General features: G+C 35.3%; 1 protein-coding gene across 33 annotated transcripts in view; it reads right to left on the bottom strand.

The window, feature by feature from the left end:
* Positions 1-20,642, bottom strand: part of IRAG1 (inositol 1,4,5-triphosphate receptor associated 1) — a 107,798-nt gene that overhangs the window by 6,351 nt on the left and 80,805 nt on the right. For all 33 annotated transcript variants that reach the window (XM_083839947.1, XM_083839952.1, XM_083839958.1 and 30 more), the window contains 13 exons: positions 20,150-20,227; positions 19,643-19,692; positions 19,182-19,223; positions 17,031-17,615; positions 14,781-14,859; positions 12,528-12,648; positions 9,915-9,945; positions 8,455-8,595; positions 5,273-5,404; positions 4,374-4,515; positions 3,635-3,684; positions 1,740-1,847; positions 1,208-1,275 (listed from right to left, as the gene is read on the bottom strand). In XM_083839947.1, the coding sequence (XP_083696073.1) occupies positions 1,208-1,275; positions 1,740-1,847; positions 3,635-3,684; positions 4,374-4,515; positions 5,273-5,404; positions 8,455-8,595; positions 9,915-9,945; positions 12,528-12,648; positions 14,781-14,859; positions 17,031-17,615; positions 19,182-19,223; positions 19,643-19,692; positions 20,150-20,227 (1,627 nt within the window). The remainder of the gene's footprint in view (positions 1-1,207; positions 1,276-1,739; positions 1,848-3,634; positions 3,685-4,373; positions 4,516-5,272; positions 5,405-8,454; positions 8,596-9,914; positions 9,946-12,527; positions 12,649-14,780; positions 14,860-17,030; positions 17,616-19,181; positions 19,224-19,642; positions 19,693-20,149; positions 20,228-20,642) is intronic.

Raw genomic sequence — 20,642 nt, 5'->3', positions numbered from 1 at the left:
GTTCAAATTAGCATTTCAGATATTGTATTGTGATACTGTAAACAGTCTAAACCACCAAAGTAATAGTATTAATAATTAAAAAATATCACTGATTTGTTACTAAGTAAGTTTTACTTCTGAAACATCAGCAAGCAGCTTCCTTAGAATGTGCAACATTTCTCGAAAGAGCTAAGTATTTGGAAAGGTGCCTGACAATTTTATTTATGCTTTCTGCACAGGTTAGAGATAAGAATAAAGTGTACACACACAAGGGTTTGCAAATGCAAAAAGACTTGTATGGTAATAGTTTACAAAGATCTTGTACAACAGATTGGATATGCTTTCTGTTCTCATCCCAGTATCATGTTTTCATATCATCCACCTTTGTGGATCTTGTTGCAATTTATAGGTTCTAGAAAAATATAGACGTTGAGGTACTGGCTTGTCTAACAGCCTGAAAAAAAAAAAAAAAACAACCCACAAATGTTTTGTATCTCTATTCTATACTAAAATTTCAATCCTATTGCTTTAATTTAGCTGAATGTTTACATTTACATGTATACTAAGAAATAATTACTACTCAATTTAGTCGTTGTTTTGACTTCTATAAAATTCTGATGATCTAGCATTATGATAAGTTATACTTCTTAATTTCATTTTTTTTATTCATGTAAATTTTAAAACCTACATGACACTGGATATCATAGTATTTCAAAATACAATTCTTACCAGCTGGCCATATGTTGAGAAGGCAAGAGCAGAAGAACTTAAATTATGCTGACAGTAAAATTTAAGAACGTGCATACCCAGGGCTGTTCATGGCCAACTTTAGGTACAGCATTAATTAATTCCAGGAAATATAAAAAAAATCCACATGTATTATATGTAATACTCTTAGTTTTGCTGAGTTCTAAAGCTAGGCCCTACTCAAATATGTAATCTCCTGCTGCATCTTTTACTTGATGAGTTGCAATGACTGTTGGATCATAGCAGACTAGATTTAGTTCTGCTTCTAAATTCTTTGTACGTAAAAAAAACCCAACATATGATGATATAGTATAAAATAGTTACCACACCTTGGAATCAACTTGAGTCAATAGTGTGCCACTGATTTCCATACCTTATGCCTTTGTATAATTTCTGTCAGGAAAGATTGAAATTATACGAGTAACAGTTTCATTTCATACTAAGATTCAATAGGTAATGAAATGACATAGAGAAAACTCACTTCTCTAGAAGTGCTGGCAGAACAGGAGTAGATGTTAGATTGCTCCTTCCATTGCCTGGTGATTCAGACTGTAAGTTGAAAATGAGCAATAAATGCTGCATCCATGAATCAATTTCAAATGAGTCTTCAGTAAAATGACAAAGTCAATGTGCTACTTAGGTTTTCTTCCCATACCTACCAGCAAGGTATCTTTAATACAGAGCTCACAAATTACTCCCTCTACCCACAATAAACACAATAAATACTGGATTTGAGCACTATAACAATTTTTCTGTGGCATTCCCTTCTACAATGATTTTTTTTTTCCTCCAAGAAAGTATTAAGTCTCTTTCTTTGTTATATATTGATCACTAAACACTAAACAGTAAAACAGTCCCTTACACAACAGAAATTACCTTTGTCCATCCCATTCATTAGGACATAGTCAAATTTAACCAATTAAAGGGTTTACATTTTTTAGTAACTATGGCTTGGCCCTATGCAAAAGTGTTTTAAACAAGCCTTGTACCTTTCAGCTGTGGGTTTTACTTACTAGGGATGGCATTGAAGGTATAGGTGAAGCTGTTGGTGACTGACCAGGAATGTTCAAGGAGTTAAATTTAGGAACAACTGCAACACTGACTCGCCTCCGAGGCATATTCTAGGACAAAGAACATTATTTTTTTTCTGTCATACAACAAAATAGGCCAAAGAAAAATTCTGAAAGTTAAGAGGTATGTCAGGTATGTATGTTAATGTCAGCAAGAAGACATTTAAGAGAGTTAGCAGCAAAATTATGGTAAACTGCTGTTAGGGCTGTGAACATCCCCCAAACTTACTATCTACTAGTACTTCTATCTTCCTAGTACTATCTGGCATGGCAAGTGCTTAGTGAGAATCAAACTTCTGTGCAGGGAAGCTTTGCATTTTTTTACTCCACTCTGAAAGCCCAATAACATAAGTGACACAGGAGGCATATTCTAAACTGTCAGTTCTCATGAAAGGCTATTATCTTTGGTTAAGCCAGATACGTACTGATACTGGGAAAAATACCAGAAGACCGGAAAATAATGAAGTTACATATGATACTCTTCTCTTGCTACGTACCTGTTATGATATACTGTACTCACCGGGATATAGTGCTTTTTTAAGTTTTTATTTTTAATAAAACTACACATTATTACAGAAACAATAACACCCGTTCCCTCCACAAAAGAAGAAAGCTTTCCCCCCCCCCAGTCTTGAGTTGTTAGATATTTATCTAGCATCATGTGATATTGCTTACATTTCCCAAAGACCATGGAAATCCTTCATATGATAAACATATGCTAGCTTTATACATTATATTATAGCTCAAGTGTAGATCATATAAGTCTGTCACTCAGTAAGAAGCCAAATAATTTATCTATGTTATACAAGTAGTGAAATCTATGCATCCCACTGAGTAAAAAAGCAAACAAACAAACAAAAAAACACAAGCACATACAGCATCTAACAGCATCATCTTACTGCATATCCAAACATTTCTAAGATTCTGCTCTAGGTAACTTGACAAAAAATAAGTTCAACAGGTTTACCGAATATATACATGGGATCACCTACTCTACGATCCTGGATCTAGACAGGACCAATTTTACCTATTCATTAATGACAGAGGCACACCTAATGTACTCCTCACAAAAAGGAAAATTATTCCTGCTCAGCACTCAGAAGTGATAGGAATAAATTAAATATAAAGAAGTACAACCCAAATAAAAATATGAAAAGAAATACTAGACTCAGTAATGCCTCTGACCAAGTTTCATAATGGCCAAACCAGGACTTAGGTCTCTCAAATTCTGGTTATTTTAGGAGGTTTTAAATAAACTTGGACTCCAGGAACAGGAAGTTTCAGAGATATAAAATCGTGGTCTTGTTAATGTTATTAATCAGTCAAGTTAAAACAATCTGAAATAAGCTCCCCTCTCTCAATGCTTTGTCAAGAAAAACAAGATATTCTGATGGCAACTGAAAAACAAGCTACACTTAAAAAATTATTATTGACATCCATCTTCTGAACATGATATCATACTTAAGATAATTAAAATGGTATGTTCCTGGAATCCCTCAAATAGAAAGGTTTGATCCAGTGTACTGCTTTTTCACTGAAGAACTAGAGCAATGCAAGGGACCTAAGACACCTTCTGCAGCACCGGTATGTGGCCTGGAATATGACTCTTCCTAAATAAATATGTCCCTTTATGATTCAAAGTAGGCATTATTGGTATTCCATAGTCATCCTTAATCAGACATGCAAAATTACAAAGCATTTACACTAGACTACATGAATAATATTGAGAACTAACCATTACTATATTTTGAACACAGACTATAAGATTGAATGTATGTAGACAAAGAAACTTCACTACATAAAATGTTCACTTAATTTTCTTTGTATTGCAGAAATACCTTTCCAACAGTAAGAGACATGGATCTAGATGAACGAGGTACTCCATCTTCTGCATAAAAACAGAAAAGAATAGTCTTAGAATATATGAGTAATAATATCAATAGAGCCCTTGCTTGCATTTCAAGCTCAGACATACTATATTTAGTCAATATCTGTAGTGACTGCATATTTATCTGTCATACAGTTCTGGCCTCAATTTCACCTGTAGAAGATATAATAACTTAAAACAAACAGAAACAAACAAACAAACTCAACTCCACAACACATACAAAACAACCATTACTATCCTGACTTATTAGATAAAAGCCTACTATTTTCCTCCTTATGTAAGTTTTTCCAAAAGAAAATATTCATATTTGAGGTTCTGGCAAGCTAGGAAAGATAAAGTAGAGGAAAAAAAAAAAAGTATTTTGCAGTAATAAAATTTTGCTATTAACTGTAATTTCAGAGGTAGCTGTATTAAAACTGCGTAAGCTTTGCACATTGCACATTTACACATACATTAGAGGCCAATAAAAATTTTATTGGATCTCATCAGAATTTGATAAGTGACAGTGATTTTTAAATTACCGTACTGTAGCATTAAACATTGCTTATATGACATATTTTAGCTGATATATCTATAATTTTCTAAGTCTACTTCTGTAGAAGAGGTTTCATGATACATCACTTATCATTAATAGCACTATATATCTCTCTGTACACAGGCAATACAAACTTTTTTGTTGTTTTTTTTACCAGATGCACCATAGCTTCTGCTAGAATTCTGATTGGCAAGTTTCTTAAACTCCATTAGCTCAGCATGATCCTTTTCATATGTTCTTTTTAGATTTTCCACATACTGCATCATTACCTCTGTTGCCTTTGACATACGCTTCTCCTAAGGAATAAAGGAGAGGATTACTCAAGTTACCTCTACACTTCTCAAACTTATCATTTGCCTCTATGTGCATGACCCCTGTCAGGACTAGACCTGGAATAACTGTACATAAGAATATTGATATCTCAAAAGACTAAAAATTCCTAAGTTTATTAGAACACAAACGCATTAATATATATCCAGAGAAAATCATCAATTATTTTGTCAAATATTTATATACTACCTGTGTGCCTATATGATCAGTTATGTGGTATACATGCCCTTGCTTTCAAACCTTTGAAGGTCTCACTGGCATCAGCTTAGTTACTTCATTTGGCAGAGGTAACAGTTTTGAGCCTAGGAGGGTATTGCTGCGTTGCCACTTATACTTGCTATACAACTAACACAGCTTTTCATAGTTGTCTGACTTCAGCTATTGCTGAGGACAGGTTATTGAACTAGCTGAGCTTTTTGACCCACAGAAGTTTTCTTTTTTATGCCACACTGATGTAAAATGTTTCTTGTACTGCAGCTATAATTCTGAATAATATATATGCTCCTATTGTGCACATTATACAGTTTCATGGGTAATCTTCTGTTTGAATTCTATTTCCAGACTGAAAAGGTATCTTCTCTGACACTATAATAAATGTCTTTAATCACCCAAAATGACATATAAAATTCAAAGGGCTCATAAAGCCTTCAGCTATGTCTGGGAAAAAAAGACAGTAAACACATACAGCGAGGATACATTTGTTAGATGCCAGGATTCTCTTACCTGGCGAACAGCTCCAACCATTTCAGCACGACTAGATAGCCTAGCAGCTAAACGCCGCAGAACAGCAATATCCTCCAATAGCTTCTGGTAAGCTTCTCTGTGTTCATAGTGATGCCATAAATGAGCTGAAGACTGAAATGAAGATACATAAGCCTTGCTGTGATGTCTTGACACTCTTAGGTCAGGTGAGCTGGCCTGAGTCACAGAACCGGTGTAAGACATGTCCAGGCAGAACTACGCACAGATGAGTTCTCAGACAAAGAGGAACACCATCTCTACCACCAGAGACAAACTATCAAGTGCTGCTGACGCTGCTACTGCAGTCTCAGAAGGGGGCTTTGCTGTATATTGCAGGCACACCTTTCAAGAGGTTAAAAATGGCTGAGCACACTTGCAATAGTTCTCCTTTCGAAATCAGTTACGAATCATGACTATCTACTTATGAACTTTACAAATACCAAGCTTATTTTAAGTACTACTTAAAAGTGATTCCTGAAACTTGCTACATTTTGTTTGCTGGGCACACAGTGTTAAGAAGGCCATTTATGTTCTTTCAGATCCAAGACACTTTAACCATATTGAAAATAAACCAGATGTTGGAGTCTCAAGAAATCGAGAAGTAAGAGAGTAATAGAAACCAATATGGCCTGTAATTCAAATGGCAATTGCAATTTCTTAACCATTTTTCATCTGTCAGTACACACATTTATGTACTTGATTAATACTATCACTCTGATAGCTCAAATTTAATAGTGAAAAGCACCGAAGCATATGGGATTAGTCACCAAAAGCAAGAGTGAATTTAGATGTTTTATTAACCAAAGCATTAATGAACATCTCTTGATTGAATTTGAATTGAATTGATTCCATTTTCTACTTGCAGAAAAGACTGATACAAGAAGTACTGATAAAGTTTAGTTCAGACTTACAGACAGACTTAGTGTTGTTTTTTTTTTGTTTGTTTGTTTTTTTAACCAGAGTCAGTTGAGAAATCTCATTTGTAGTGCAAACCTTTGGTGTAGGAACACAGCTAAGAGAATGATAAATTTGGTGCAACAAGAAGTACAATGACAAAAATTTCTTAAATTTCCTCATGACTGAAGCCAGCGTGTTAACAAATTGCAGCCTAAATTTGACTGTAAGACCCAGGAAGGCATAAGAAAATGTATGCATGAGGAAAACATGCAGAGATTTCAGATTTTCAACTGGTTCTTGGCAAGTGTAAATTGCTTATTTCCTTGGGCAAATCTGAAATTCATGTGAATCAATCCACTTTCTCGTGAAGCTGGGTTTTTGAATAAAACATCAGTTATTACACGTTTGATAAAAAAATCCTAAATACTGGTCGAACTCATTAAAACATTTAACATGTGCCTGTCCTACAGAAATGAAGATAACTTCACACTTGGATAGAAGCAAATCTAATATGGTACACCTTACACAGGAGCTGCCACATCATTTGATTGTTGGTTAGATTATTCCACTGTAAAGAAAAAAACTTTTATATGAAAATGGTAGTTGCCACTTTGTTATAAAGTACCTTAAAAAGCTTGTAAAAGCCAGACTGCAGCTTGTGAACTGAATAAACGAGAGAAACCAACCTCACAGAAGAGGTGCTCCATTCCTTTGATCAATTCAGATGGCCACCAAGATGATCAAGGGACTGGAGCACCTCTCCTACGAGGACAGACAGTGAGTTGGGACTGTCCAGCCTGGAGAAGAGGAGACTTAGGGGTATCTTCTCAATGTGTATAAATACCTCTAGGGAGGGTGCAAAAACAACAGAGCCAGGTTGTTCCCAGTGGTGCCCAGTGCCTGGACAAGAGGCAATGGGCACAAACTGGAACACAAGAGGTTCTGTCTAAACATCAGGAAGCACTCCTTTACTATGCAGGTAATGGAGCAATGGAACAGTTTGCCCAGAGAGGGTGTACAGTCTCCTTCCTTAGAGATCTTCAAAAGTTACCTGGACAAGGTCAGGGGACAAAAGCAACGTGCTGTGGGTGTCCCTACTCAGGCACAGATCTTGGACAAGATGACCTCCAAAGGTCCCTTGCAACCTCAACCATTCTGTAATTCTGTGGAAGCTAATTACATCTGCCCCGTGCTGGTAACATGGTCCTTGTTGCGTATTTAGGGATTCTTTAACATGTTGAATGTAACAAATGGTTGTTATATAAATATAACAACTAGTTGTTTGCAGTTGAAAGAACACTTATACATTACTTGAAAAAAATTGTAGGTGTATAAAATATTATAATTAATAAACCCCTAAGATTTTACAAGTTGTTTCCGTTTGCTCTTTAAACAGGGAAAAAAGGGAACATCCACGAAATATTCCCAAGTGCTTTTTTTTCTTTTTTTTTTTTTTTTCCTTCTAGTAACAATTGATCTGTACATGCAGATTTGGAATTCCAGGTGATACAAACTTTGTTTAACTGCATCCTTTCTCATCTGATATTCTTGATAAAGTAAATGGGAAAAAATTTATATTCTCCTAACTATTTCTCAAAGCTATAGCAACACTTCCTTGTAAGGTGCTATTTCAGTTAGAAGCATGCTATCTATACACCTCCTCCATTTTTGCACAGAACTGTGCACAGCACATAAGTTAACATATCTCAGAGATATATGTGTCGTTTCAGTTACAAAAAAAAAAAAAGAATAAATATAACCTGTTCCTAAGATTGCACGTATTCTTTATGTAATCCTCACTCTTTTCTTTCCTATACCACCTTCCATTACCTGCAGTTAAGATCTTTCAAGTCATAAACCTCTGGACTCAGGCTTCAGATCATTTCAGTATCTCACCTGATGAGACACCTGAAGGTTACTGCTGAAGAAGGTGGTCTTGCTCAAGAGAGCAGGAATCAGAGCTCAAATTGCAGTTCTGCATTCTATTAGCTTTGTCACAGGCTTCTTCCAATAACTGAATCTCAAATTTATAGAATTTGAAGCAGGGCAGGGCAACATCCTCTATACACTTCCAGCAACAGTGGCCCACCCTGGCAGAAAATGCGCTCTCAACTGTAGAGAATTACATAATGAGCTCAAGCAGCACAGAATGAAGTTTTGTGGCTGAATGTACAGTGAGTATAAGCAAGCACAGTCACACATTTCAAATGTGTGCGCACTTGAATGTGTGCTAGAGTTCAGAGAAGTATTTATTGTTGTTTTCTTACCGTAATGGCTGCCTTAAAGTTTTCCAGTTCCTTCTCAGCATTCTCTTCAGTAAGATTTCTCTCTCTCTCTGCTTGATTAATTCTAGATTCCAAGGTGTAACTATCATTTCTAAAGGCCAAGGAAAGCTGTACAAATACATTCTGTTTGGATTTAAAAAAAAAAAAGGCATTTTTAAATAAGTGCCACTGTACTGTAATTTCCAGTAACAACTTATAAATAAGACACACATTTAACAAGCTTCAGTACTTAAATTAATATTGAAATAGAAAACTGAAAATATTTTAAAAAACAGATTTAAAAAAAATCACTCCTCTTTATTTCCTCTAAAATGTTTTCACGAATGCTTCTCTGGAAGTTCAGTAGAGCAGAGAGACAACGACGGAAGTAGCCTACCAGAAGTATCAGAATCACAATGAATCTGTTTTCTAGCTGGACTTCCTCCAAGGGTCCCCAAGGTTTTTAAACAGATAGTCTGTGCAGAGGAAATCCAGGGATGAGCTCACCATTATCATTGTTTTACCTAAGGGATAAACATCTACCACCAAAGGCAGAAGATTAAGTGCTAACATTTTTATTCTCTCGAACCATGCTTTTACAGATTGTTTCTTTCTTTACCAGATGCATTTATTGCTTACGATTAGTACTTTGTGAAGAATGAGTCACCAATAGCTCCATTTGATTTCAGCTATGTAAATAAATAATTATTCTTCACTGGTACATTAAAAAAAAAAAAAGGCAGCAGAATACCAAAAAACAAAGCCACCCAGATAATGGGCAACCTATAAACAATTTCTTGGCTAGAACTGACAAAGTAAAAAGTATGTCAACTAACTGCAAAATACAATTGAAAATCATACCTAAGCTCCTATTGGCCAATGGAAAAAAAAAAGCAATTAACTAATGTGGTTTCTGGTCTCAGTTTCAATTTTTTCCTAGCTTTACCATATTTATAATATTATTTTAAAAAGTAGAAACAACATTATAAGATCCTTATTATATATAAATTTATTACACTAATTTACAAAACAAATGTATATGCTATTAGAAAGAATGCACAAACACTTTTACTTAAGTCTTTTAACTGTTTATGTTGTCTGGGGCAATTGCCCATATCACATAAAAATGTTGTTTGAATTGAGCTCCATTTTTTTTTCCTGAAAAATATTTTTGGCAAAATATCTGATTACCTAATTCTAGTAACCACCCTTAGACTTACAGTAGCCACTTAGAATTGAGGCACATGGAATTAAAGACAAATTTAAATCAGGACCATAACCAAGATTTTAACTAATTTAACTACAGAATAAACATATTAAGGGATAAAATTCACTCTGCATCACTGAAAGCTGTTAAATGAATCTTTAATCAAGAGTTACAGCTTGTGTTATTCAGAAGCTTGGACAAGAACATATAGCAATACACTTGGTGCCTAAACCTACCATTTTAAGAACACACTTACCTCAACTTCTTTTTCAGTAAGCGGAGGGGAGCTAGAAATGAAAACAAAGAAATTAAGATTTTATTAGGTTTGTCTCTCTCTCTCTCTCTTTTTTTTTTTTTTTTTAGCAACAGCACAGAATCACTTAAGTATTGGTAGAAATATACCAAAGTTTCTGGCAAGTGCAAACATTTATGTATATCTGCACTATATTGTGACAAATTCCAAGTACAAGAGCAAGACAGAAATTACCCTTTTGGAGTTGCAGGTGATCTAATACACTAGACTTGGGGTTATTAACTTCACCTATTTTCCTTCTTTTAACAGCTGAAACCTCATGATGATGATCATACAAAAATCACAGATGGGTAGAATTCAAAACCCAGCTCCCTGTATATAGTACCAACTTGCTTTAGCTGTTTTGTTAGGAGTTTGCAAACTTAGCTAATTATTGTTAGCTGACAATGAATGACATTAAGAAAACAGGTGCTTGAGTTTTATCATTTTTCTACCCAAAGAATGATTACTAACTGTACAAAAATTAGAGAAAGTTACCAAAAACTGGTTTCATAGTAGGCCATAAAAGAAATGAGATAGAGAACAGTATACTGCAAGATCTCGCTTTAAGGTAGTCATCCCATGTGTTTGAATTTACAGGTTCTTATTCCCTGCAGTTCTTCCCACAGTGCAGAGAGCTATTCAATTTTATGCAAGTAAAGAAAAAACATCTGCAAGGAATGAAAGGAGCTGTATACACAAATCCTAGTGGATGCCAGTGACAGAAGTTGAGATTGACATATCTATCATGCACTGTACAGTTCCAGATATTAGTTGTCATATTGGCTGCAACATTAAACCCTAACGTAGAAGTCAATACATATGGCACCAATAAGCAGTTGATTTTTCTTGGTGGATAAAATATATTGATACTTAAAGTAGTGACTAGAAGATGGGAGGCCAATATGCCCTGTGTATTGGAAAACCATTTTGTGCCTAAAGCAGTAGTATTCATATCACTTCTTGTTATTCTAAAAGGAAGTCTACTAGAAGGAGTAGTCCTTCTAGAAAGAAGTTCAAGAGTATTGTTTTGATGTCTAATATGCCTTTTTTTTTTTTTTCTTTTGTTACAGTTCTATTTCTCTCAAAGAAAAGGCTTATGCAGAAATTTGGAGGAATCTGAACTTTATTCTAATATAAAACAAAAGAAAATATTCTCAGTTTCCAAAGTAGTGCAAAATATGTAAGGCACGTGGTGATAAATGCTTGAGCTTTCATCCCTATGTTATTCCCTATGGGCTAGTGCAAAATACTATTTTCAAATTATGTCCTTTTTTTAAATAATGTTAATAATTTTAAACAAATCTCTCCCCAAAAAAGGAAAATTCCACTTAAATTCCGTCAATAAAATGTTCAACTTGGATGGTAGCAAACTCAGATCAGAGATTTGTATTTCTAGAAGTTTGGACAAACACATCGCAGGTATTGTCTCTTCTAACTCCACCTCAGAAGAGGTATGGACCAGAGGATTCCCTTGTTTTATTTACACTGCATTATGCAGCAATAGCTCTAGTTTCAAATGATCTCTTACATGGTTCTACACTGTCCACATGTTACAGATGTGTAAACTATTTCAGATTACATAAAGATAGAACAGTTCAGCTGGAAGGGACCTTCAAAGATCACCAAGTCCAACTGCCTTACCACTTCAGAGCTAACCAAAAGTTAAAGCATAAAGTCTCACTAATACCAATGATATCACAGCTCTGGGAAAGGTCCAAAGCCTCCAGTTCATCCCACTTGTTCCTCATATTGCATGCAGTGGTATACAAACATTTCAGATGTGCTCCTGAACTTGCAGCACTCCTTGGAGCAGCACAGATGCTCCCATTAGCCTTGCCACCCTCGGACAGTGAAGTACCATCCCTTGGTTTAACCTCAGTGTTCCTAATGGTATCTCCCTCCCACACTGATCCTAGTTTAAAGCCCTCTCAATCAGTTTCACTAGGTTACAGGTCATGAAATGTTTTCCTCATCGAAACAGGTGGGTCCTGTCAGGCCCCAGCAGACCTCTCCTCTCAAAGATTAAGAGGGAAAGAAACCCTTGAGCCATGACAGGTGCACAAGTAGGCAGTTATGAGCAGGTTGCTTAACATCTCAATGTCAGGGAATTTGCAAGTGAATTCTTCAACTAAGCAGGCAAAATGACAAACTTAATCTCACTGAAAAATCATCACTTGCAGAAAAACTGCTGAATTCTCTCATGTCCAAATTTTACCATATGAAAACATTATCTGGCCTCAAGAGATACTAACCCTTTCAGCATGATTTTATATCTGTAACAGCAATCCTGGAAACCAGGACTGGACAGACTGGTAACTAATCTGTATAAAAATTTATGCAAGTTAAGTTTCAGACTTTTTAAGTAGAACTTAGAAACTCATTTTTAAGTTTGTCAGCTACTGAAAGTTGGTGCACTCCCCAAACTATTCAGAAAATCTGTCACACATTTTAAGATGCAACACTTTCTCTACATATATGGATCCCCCCTGAATGGAACTTAATAAAGGGAGTTCACTGAAAACCATTAGTATGCCTTTCCCAAATCATGTCTTGCTACTTCTGAAGAGTTTTTACCTTCCTGGAAGAGATTTGTGCACACGTAGTTTTCGCAGCAATACATCAGGAATGCTGGGCATGACATCAGAGCTATTCTTTGTCTCTTCCTCTTCAGTGGGAGAGGGGAGAGGTGAAGGGCCTAAAGACATGTGCAGATAAAAATCTTTTTAATGTTATTTGAGAAGGTATACATTAAAAATGAAGTCATCATCTCACAGTCTAGTAGGACCTAACCTAAGCAGAGCCTTTTAAAAGTCAATGAGGATTTCATCCCACCTCTGCTGGGAACAAAAGTGGGATAACAAGAAGAGGTTCTCCACCCCTTAATGCATAACGTTACTTCCTTTATTGAGTAAGGATGCATCACTCACTCCTCCTGTCTTCCCTTTGAACAGAGGCAACAGGAGTAACCATTACAACTGTCATTCTTTATCTAGATAGAATGAAGTAATTTGTGCTCTGACAGTCTCTAATGCACCTAAAAATAACTATTGCATTTTTTTTCTACAATTCAGACTGCATCCAAATTCATTACTGGAACATCTAACCTAGCATTTTTGCATGTGTGTTTTAGCAGTACAGTTAAATCATTTCTGAAAATTTTAGCTTAAATTTCGTAGAGTACTGTCATTTTATAAGGCTTTCAGTGTCACCTGCCAATAATATTTCTAGTATAATACACTATACTACAGACTTTACGCACCACTTATGATGAATCTACAGCATGTACTTGTTCACACTGTATTTTCTTTGAAACAGGACAAAAAGGTAGCAATTGTGTTCTCTACTTGTGTTACTTTCATAAAGACCAAGATATGTCTCAAATTATCTTTTTTTTTAAATTCTTTTTACTTAACTTTTATTTTCATTTTATTTAATTTCATATATAGTATTTACCTTATCCTCGCCTCTTGCCATAATTTATGGAAGGACTCTCCTGTAGGAAAGTCAGGATCCCCAGTTTGATCAGAGACCTGGGAAGATACCTTTGCCCAGGCTTCCTGTTCATTTAGCATAACAGACAGGTTCTTAGATGTTCATAACTGTGTGAAGAATCTCAGATTTTTTGAATGTGGAGAACATTATCATGAAAAGCAGAAAAGAACAGTAGGTTCTTCCTATTTCCAGCTATGTTTAAGTTCTGTGCATTTCTTCTATATTTAAAAGTCTAATTATTTTCGAACCATTGTGTATGTCCTCACAGAAACACAGCCTAACACCACAAGGTCCCCAGCCTAACAAAGCTCACTTATCTAGACTTCTGTAGATGCACAGTTGTGTTTACTAAGATGATCACAATAACTTGGCATTAATAACAAAACATGATGGAGCCAGTATATTTGATTCATAATACTACTAATAAAGCAGCTGGCTACTTGCTATTGTTCAAGCAAATTTACAGCTCCACTTAAAAAGAAAAGGTGGCTTCTATGACAATGTAAGGAAGTAAGTCTCCCTAACAAACAAGCTAAGGATTTGACCCCTCACTTGCCTTCCCCATTGAGGACAAGGGTTTGACCTTTAATGTGCTATCATTTATATGAGTAGTAGACTTCAGGATGTTCATGATACTCAAGAGTTCTTGGTTGAAAAGCTGAATAAAATAATGCTTAGTTTTTCGTAATGTTTTCCTCTCAGAAGGTTCAGATTTGCCCAAATTATTTATCAGACCAGTAAAATGGCAACTATTTTACAATTTCAAACAAGGCCCACTAAATAATTTCTAGGAAACGTACTAGCAGAGCGACAGGAATAATACTACCACATACGAAAAATCCAAAGATACAAACTCTAAACACAGGTAGAGGACAAGAAGCCTGTTTTCATCTTGTCTCACTCAAACGGAAGATGAGACTGTTTTCAGAGGTAACGTGAAGCGTAATATCTCAGCCATCTCCCTGCGTAACAGAAGCTTTGAGGTCTTGTGAAACAGTCCCAGAGCATACAAACCATCACACCTCTCATATTGCATCCTTCTATTCCTGCTCCCCATGCATGAACCATACAGAGCAAAGGGCATGTTATTGGCTGTTGGATCAGAAGATGCATTCCTCTTTTTTCCAAGCCTAATCAACAGCCAAATCAAAAAACATCACTAGTTTTACTGGTCTCTCAATCACCATTTACTACCCTCCCCCATGACTGCTTTAGTACGTCTAGTATTGTAATTGAAAAAGTAAGAAATGTTTTATTTTCTGTATCAGTTAATTATATTTAAAAAAATCAGTGTGTAACAAAGACACACTCCTTCACATTTTTGTGGTACTGCACCTTTTTCCTGTTCAGCTGCTTCACTAAGTTCAGGAAGTTTAAGTCCAACTAAATTTTGATTTCTCAGCAAAATATGCTCCTGTTAAGAAAAACAGTAACATTTACAAGTAACTTAACTAGAAATCTCAATATAAATATACCTGACAAATGAACACTAAATATAACATTCACTTTAGTTAATAAACATAATGGAGATATTTACATGAAGTTATAGTTATTACAATATCAGTATCACATATTTCAAATTTCATACATGCATTACTTAGCAAAAATCCTGGTCATGTGAATAGAGATTTGCAATATGGGCCCCTTACTCAAGTACAAAAAGGGAATTTTAGTAAACGAATATGAAAAAAACATAGTAGCAAGCTAGTATTCCAGAAAGGAGAAAGTACAGAAAATCAGATATCAAAGATTTTGCCACCTTATGGAATTAGTAGGATTTACTCACACCAAAGCTGGGTGTGCTAGTAGATGCAAGTTAATGCTTCACTGTTACTGTACCACTATTCCCTACAGGTAGGGAAGAATACAGTCCTCGGGATTACACATCATTATCTTTTCTCCTTCTATCATCTCCTCATTTCCTACTTTCATATTCTCAAATATATTTTAAATTTGTAAACACCTGCTTTTGTTTATAAGTAGACAACTCCAACTGGTCAGAGCTCAAATCCTGCATAACTAGAATTACATGCCACATTGTATTAATTTTCTGATTCTGTTTATAGCTGTTTAACAGCTACGAAAACACTCAGTCATATGGCTCAGGTGCCTCTATATGAACATTTCCAGTACATATATAGTAAGAATGTGTGTTACATAAACAAGAAAAGATGAATAACCAAGCTGTCATTCCCAAGCACTACAGTGGAAAGGAAGTAACCAAAGTGCAAAATTTGAGGTCCTCAGATCTGTCAGCCCTGTACTTGTCTTAAAGTATTAACTAGCGGAGACTGAAAAAAATATTATGATGTTAAGGGAAGGAACTACTACTTCTCCCCCTTTTAAAGGTCCTATACACATTAGTTGCTGCATCATTCCATGCTATTTCTACTTTTTTAATAAAGTAGTTAATTCTTAGGGTTTAATTATTTCAGACAAAGTTCTTTTTGACAAACATTTAAGACAACTATTTAGCAACAGATTAATTTACAGATTTCAGAGTCCAATACTGTCCTTCAAGAGGCTGACAGATTTGCACCATGTTAGAACTCAAAACTCTAAGTCTGCTTATCTGCTCTCAGGGGCACTCAGTTCAAAAACTCTGGGCACATTTTCTGAGGATGTTCAATAAGCAAAAATGCATGCTAAAAACACTTCCTGTCCTCTGAGATCTTGTAAATGTAACAATATTGCAAAGGCCTGTAATCTTGAATGACAGGACAACTACCCTTAAAAGGGACAATGCCAAGAGGTAAACAGGACACAAAACCACTCAGCTGAACAAAGCAAAAATGATTTTTAAATCCAAAGAAAACTTACAAATAGTACAAGACAGAAGATCTTGTAAGCCCTTACATAGAAGTATAACAACTATCTCAACTTCAAATTAAAGCTTTCTGTTTATACATAGGTCTCATCCCTTTCACACAGAAATCAGCCAGTTAGTATTTTGTCTCTCTGGTTCTGAAGAAAATTATGAAGGAACAGAAAAAGCATAGTACAGGGAAGTAAAGGAAGTGAAAAGAGCGTAAGTGACCCTTTTAAAGAGAATATTGTTATATCCTCAGGAAGGAAAGATTCTTCAGATCTAAAAAACTCTTTAGAAACCAAAATAGATCATTTTACTCCAAAGTATGTTTTACAAATGACATGGCTGTTAATCAACTGCTTCCTGTTTATAGTTCATGTAAACTGTGCAAAAATGAATTATTGTGTTTTATACTCACCTTTCTGCCACAATGAAAGCAATTAGTGTTTCCTCGACACCAGTATTACAATTTGTTTTTCCTGAAGACAAAACCCCCTATGTGCAAGAGCACATGCATAAGGAGGAGACAACAGCGCAGTTGAGGCGTATTTGACAAGAACTACGAAATAGTAACTTCATGGTATTTAGTTACAGGTTAAAATTTACTAAAGTTGGAAAGGAAAAATGATACAATATTGTATTTATTTTGCTGAAATTGTTTGCCATTATATTAACATACATTTCTTGCAACAATAAAAATAATGCTAGCAAGTTGAAAGTTTAGTAAGATGTAAAAATAACTTTAAAACAGGATACAACTGATAACTAGGACTCACCTCTCTGAGCTTTGTCAATTTCTGCATTCGAACAGGCTGAACTTGGATTTGGAGGTCTTTGAATGCTTTAAATTGATTGTTGGATTTATTACCACCAAAGCTTTTCTCTTCCTCAGATGGTAGTTTTAAAGGTGTTTTATCTTTTTGTCCAGGCTCCAAGCTATCCCATGATACAGCTCGTAGTAGAGGAGGACGCAGCCCACATAGTTTAAATTCTGGTTTACAAGAAATTTTATGGTCCCTCATTTCTGGAACAGGAATTTTTAGTTTTGGATCTGTATTTCCTATTCCTGGTAAATAGGTTCTTAAAGGAGCATCATTTTCTTTTGCTTTCTTGAGGAATGATTTTGCAAGTTCATTTTCACAAACATTCATGCAAGTGTTAAGAGACATTCTGCCACCATCACTGCCTGAAGGGGAGCATTTGGGCAAAGTATCTATATGTTTACGCGGATCAAAGTTTTCTTTTTGTTCTGACAGTTTTTCTTTGGAGTTTTCAAAACCAGCCGAACGTGGAACCAGCCTTCCCTGAGAAATCTTCCTTTGATCATTTGGCCTTCGATCCGTTAATCCCTTAGCAGCATTCTGAAAGTAGAGACACATATAAAACAGAGAAACAATAGTGGATTTCTCTTTTCCCCTGCTCTGATGATGGATTTTCCACATATAGAGTCATTTTCATTGATGTTTGCCTTTAAACATGTGCTTTTGACAATGGAAATAATTTTTGAAGGGCACTTGAAAGAACACTGAATTGGAATTCTCTTCTCTGAACCTTTGAGATAACATCCTGCCATTCCAAGTACTCATAGCGCTAGGATTCTCATCATCATAATGTAAGGTTTGCCCAAGTATACACCTTGAGCCCTATATCTTACAGCACTGTTACTTTCCAATTTTTTTGATTTGACTTTTTTTTTTTTCCTGTTAGTTCCTCACCTCCCAAGGAAAAAATTATGGTTTTGTACACAAAAGTTAAAACATACTAATTTGTCTCCATGTTTCTCATGTTTCCATGTTCATTTCTAGTTCCCTCCGTGCTGGGGTTTTTAATTTCATATAATTTAGTACTACTAAAAAGTCTCATTAATATGTACTTCATTACTCTGATCACCAATCCATACTTTCTTCTATTACATTGTTCCTTGGGATTAATAATTTGCATTGTTCTATTGAGTGCACAGGATCTCATTATCATGCAGCTTTAACAAGCCACAAGTCATATCAGTGAAATCAGGCTCTAAGTTACAGCTTTAAGGAGTGGGGAAGGAAGGTAGAGACATGTTACTCATTCTGCCCTCACTGTGATACAGCAAGATGCAGAGACAACTGAGGCAGATGTATAGAATATATGCATGCAAGCTGTTCAAAATCTCTGTGTGCATTACCATAGGTTATAATTGTTTGCAATCTCCAGAAGAGAACTGGCAAAACAACGTGTGCCTGTTTCTTGGTTACTCTGGTACAGAATCTAAACTTTTGTCTAAGGGCACTTGTATCAGTAATTTAAGGCAGCAAACAAACGTAACTTGAGGGCTCTGCTCTAATTATATTGCTACTCCTGCCCTTTGTAGTTACTGCTCCAAAGTTCTGCTGAAATATATATATATATACGCACACACACAAAGCATTGCCTAATCCACTTATGAGAAAATCTCTTTAAAGGGCCATCAGGCCATCTGATGTTACCTAAACCAAGTTAGGAAGCATTCACCTAAGATGCTTCGCCAATAGATGTGTAGATTCGTACCATCCTATCTGTCGTACAGAATATTAAGTACAATAACCTCTTCTGCTAAATTAAATGGGTCTGGAAGAAGACATCTGTCTAAAACACCAGTGTACATTGAAATGGCTACAGTAGGTTTTTTTCCTTGAATTCTGAAGGTACTTAGCATATTGATTTTAATTAAGATAAAGCAGGAATGAAAATGTGTTCATAATAGGACACACAGGATAGCTGTAGCCCATTTTTCACCACTATATTGCCAGGTGCTTTGCAATTTCTTAGCTCAGTATTGTTTTTTTTCTTAGTTCAGTATTGCTTTTCTGTTCACTTAGTAAAGTTTTTAGCCTTTTTAGCTGCACAAATAAGTCATATGTGCTTAGAAAAAACAACAGATTTTGTACAACACCATATCAAACACTTACCTCTGCAGTTTGCCTCTCATCTTCTTTCACAGTTCTGTTATTCTAGCAAAAAGAGGGAAGAAAGTTGTGTATGTCTTACAAAATTTTCTTTGACATCTATGCTGCGTTATATACAAATATTAATAGATGAACTTTAAATATTTTTTACATCATTATATTTATTTATGAAGTAATTTTAGGGATTGGTTTTTCCCATAGATTAAGATCATATATATGTTTCCATTTTCTATACTTCACAGTTCTCTGTGATCCTTCAGCAGTCATTACGTCATGGATTTTGGTCTTCAGAATTAACATTTATTAGTTTCTCAGTTTGCAGGAAAACATGTTAATAATCATATTTTAGTATTGAAAATAGTATTGAAATCTTCCTATTTTCCTCAGGGACGAACAGAACAGTGTAATATAATATAGTCCTTTAATAATCAGGTTACTGTGCAGATTATTCAGCTCTTTCTTACCGGCCCTGGTGATACTGACTCAACGCTAGTGGTTTCGCATGCATCAGATCCTAGGAAGACATGTGTGATTAAAGTGTATCCTGATGGTTTTGCTCAAAAGTTTTAATACCACAACATTAGCAAACACATACACACACACTTACATCTAAGATGAAAACTTCAATGCACAAAATATTATTTAAAAGGGAAAAATTAAATCTGAAACACAAAAAGTGAAAGAACACTAGAACTTCTCAAACATCTATTATTGAAAAGAATAAAAAGGAACCTGTAGCCAAGCAGCACCACAGGAGCAAAATATAACAAAAACACATAAGTAAATATTTACTTATACATCATCATATATCAAGATTTACTTATATATCATAGGTATTAAAGAGCTTTGTCATATTCAGGAGATGCTTGAATGTATAGATTCTGACTTCTCCAGAGATACTAAGAAAATTTGTTTGATTTTATTTTTTATTTTTAATAACTTAAGGTTTGAACCTGCATAGATCATTTTACCTGATGGAACAGGAAGAGTGAGAGAGTTGCTCCGAGATGCTACTGGTGAAACTTTCGGACTAAGTGTAGGGGAAACAGCTTCATTAAAACAAGAGACACAAATAAAAAAGTAATTTTATTCTCTAGGCTTGTGGTTTCTGATTTTTTTTTAATTCATGCAAGATTAAAACATTAATCTCACAGTTATCAAACAGTCATGTGTTTGTCCCAAGTATGACGAGTCACTTTAATTGCCAAATTGTTTTTGCCAATTATGAACTTAGAGTAAGTTTTATCTCATATACGTAGCACAAACTAATAAAATTTGTTGATACCCAGAATTATCATTCCCCTCAGTTTTATGAGATTGTAAGCATCGCAGAGGAGTGGGCACAAGAGAAGAACTCAAGGAATTTAGAAAAAAAGAGAAATTTAACTTAAAAAGATTTAGTTTTCTTTTCCCTACAGAAAGTGTCAAGCTGATTTTAAGACAGAATTCTGTTTTGAAAAGGTA

The sequence above is a fragment of the Anser anser genome, assembly GCF_964211835.1.
Source record: "Anser anser genome assembly, chromosome: 5".
In the NCBI taxonomy this organism is placed as follows: domain Eukaryota; kingdom Metazoa; phylum Chordata; class Aves; order Anseriformes; family Anatidae; genus Anser; species Anser anser.
This window is presented reverse-complemented; position numbering and strand designations above follow the sequence as displayed.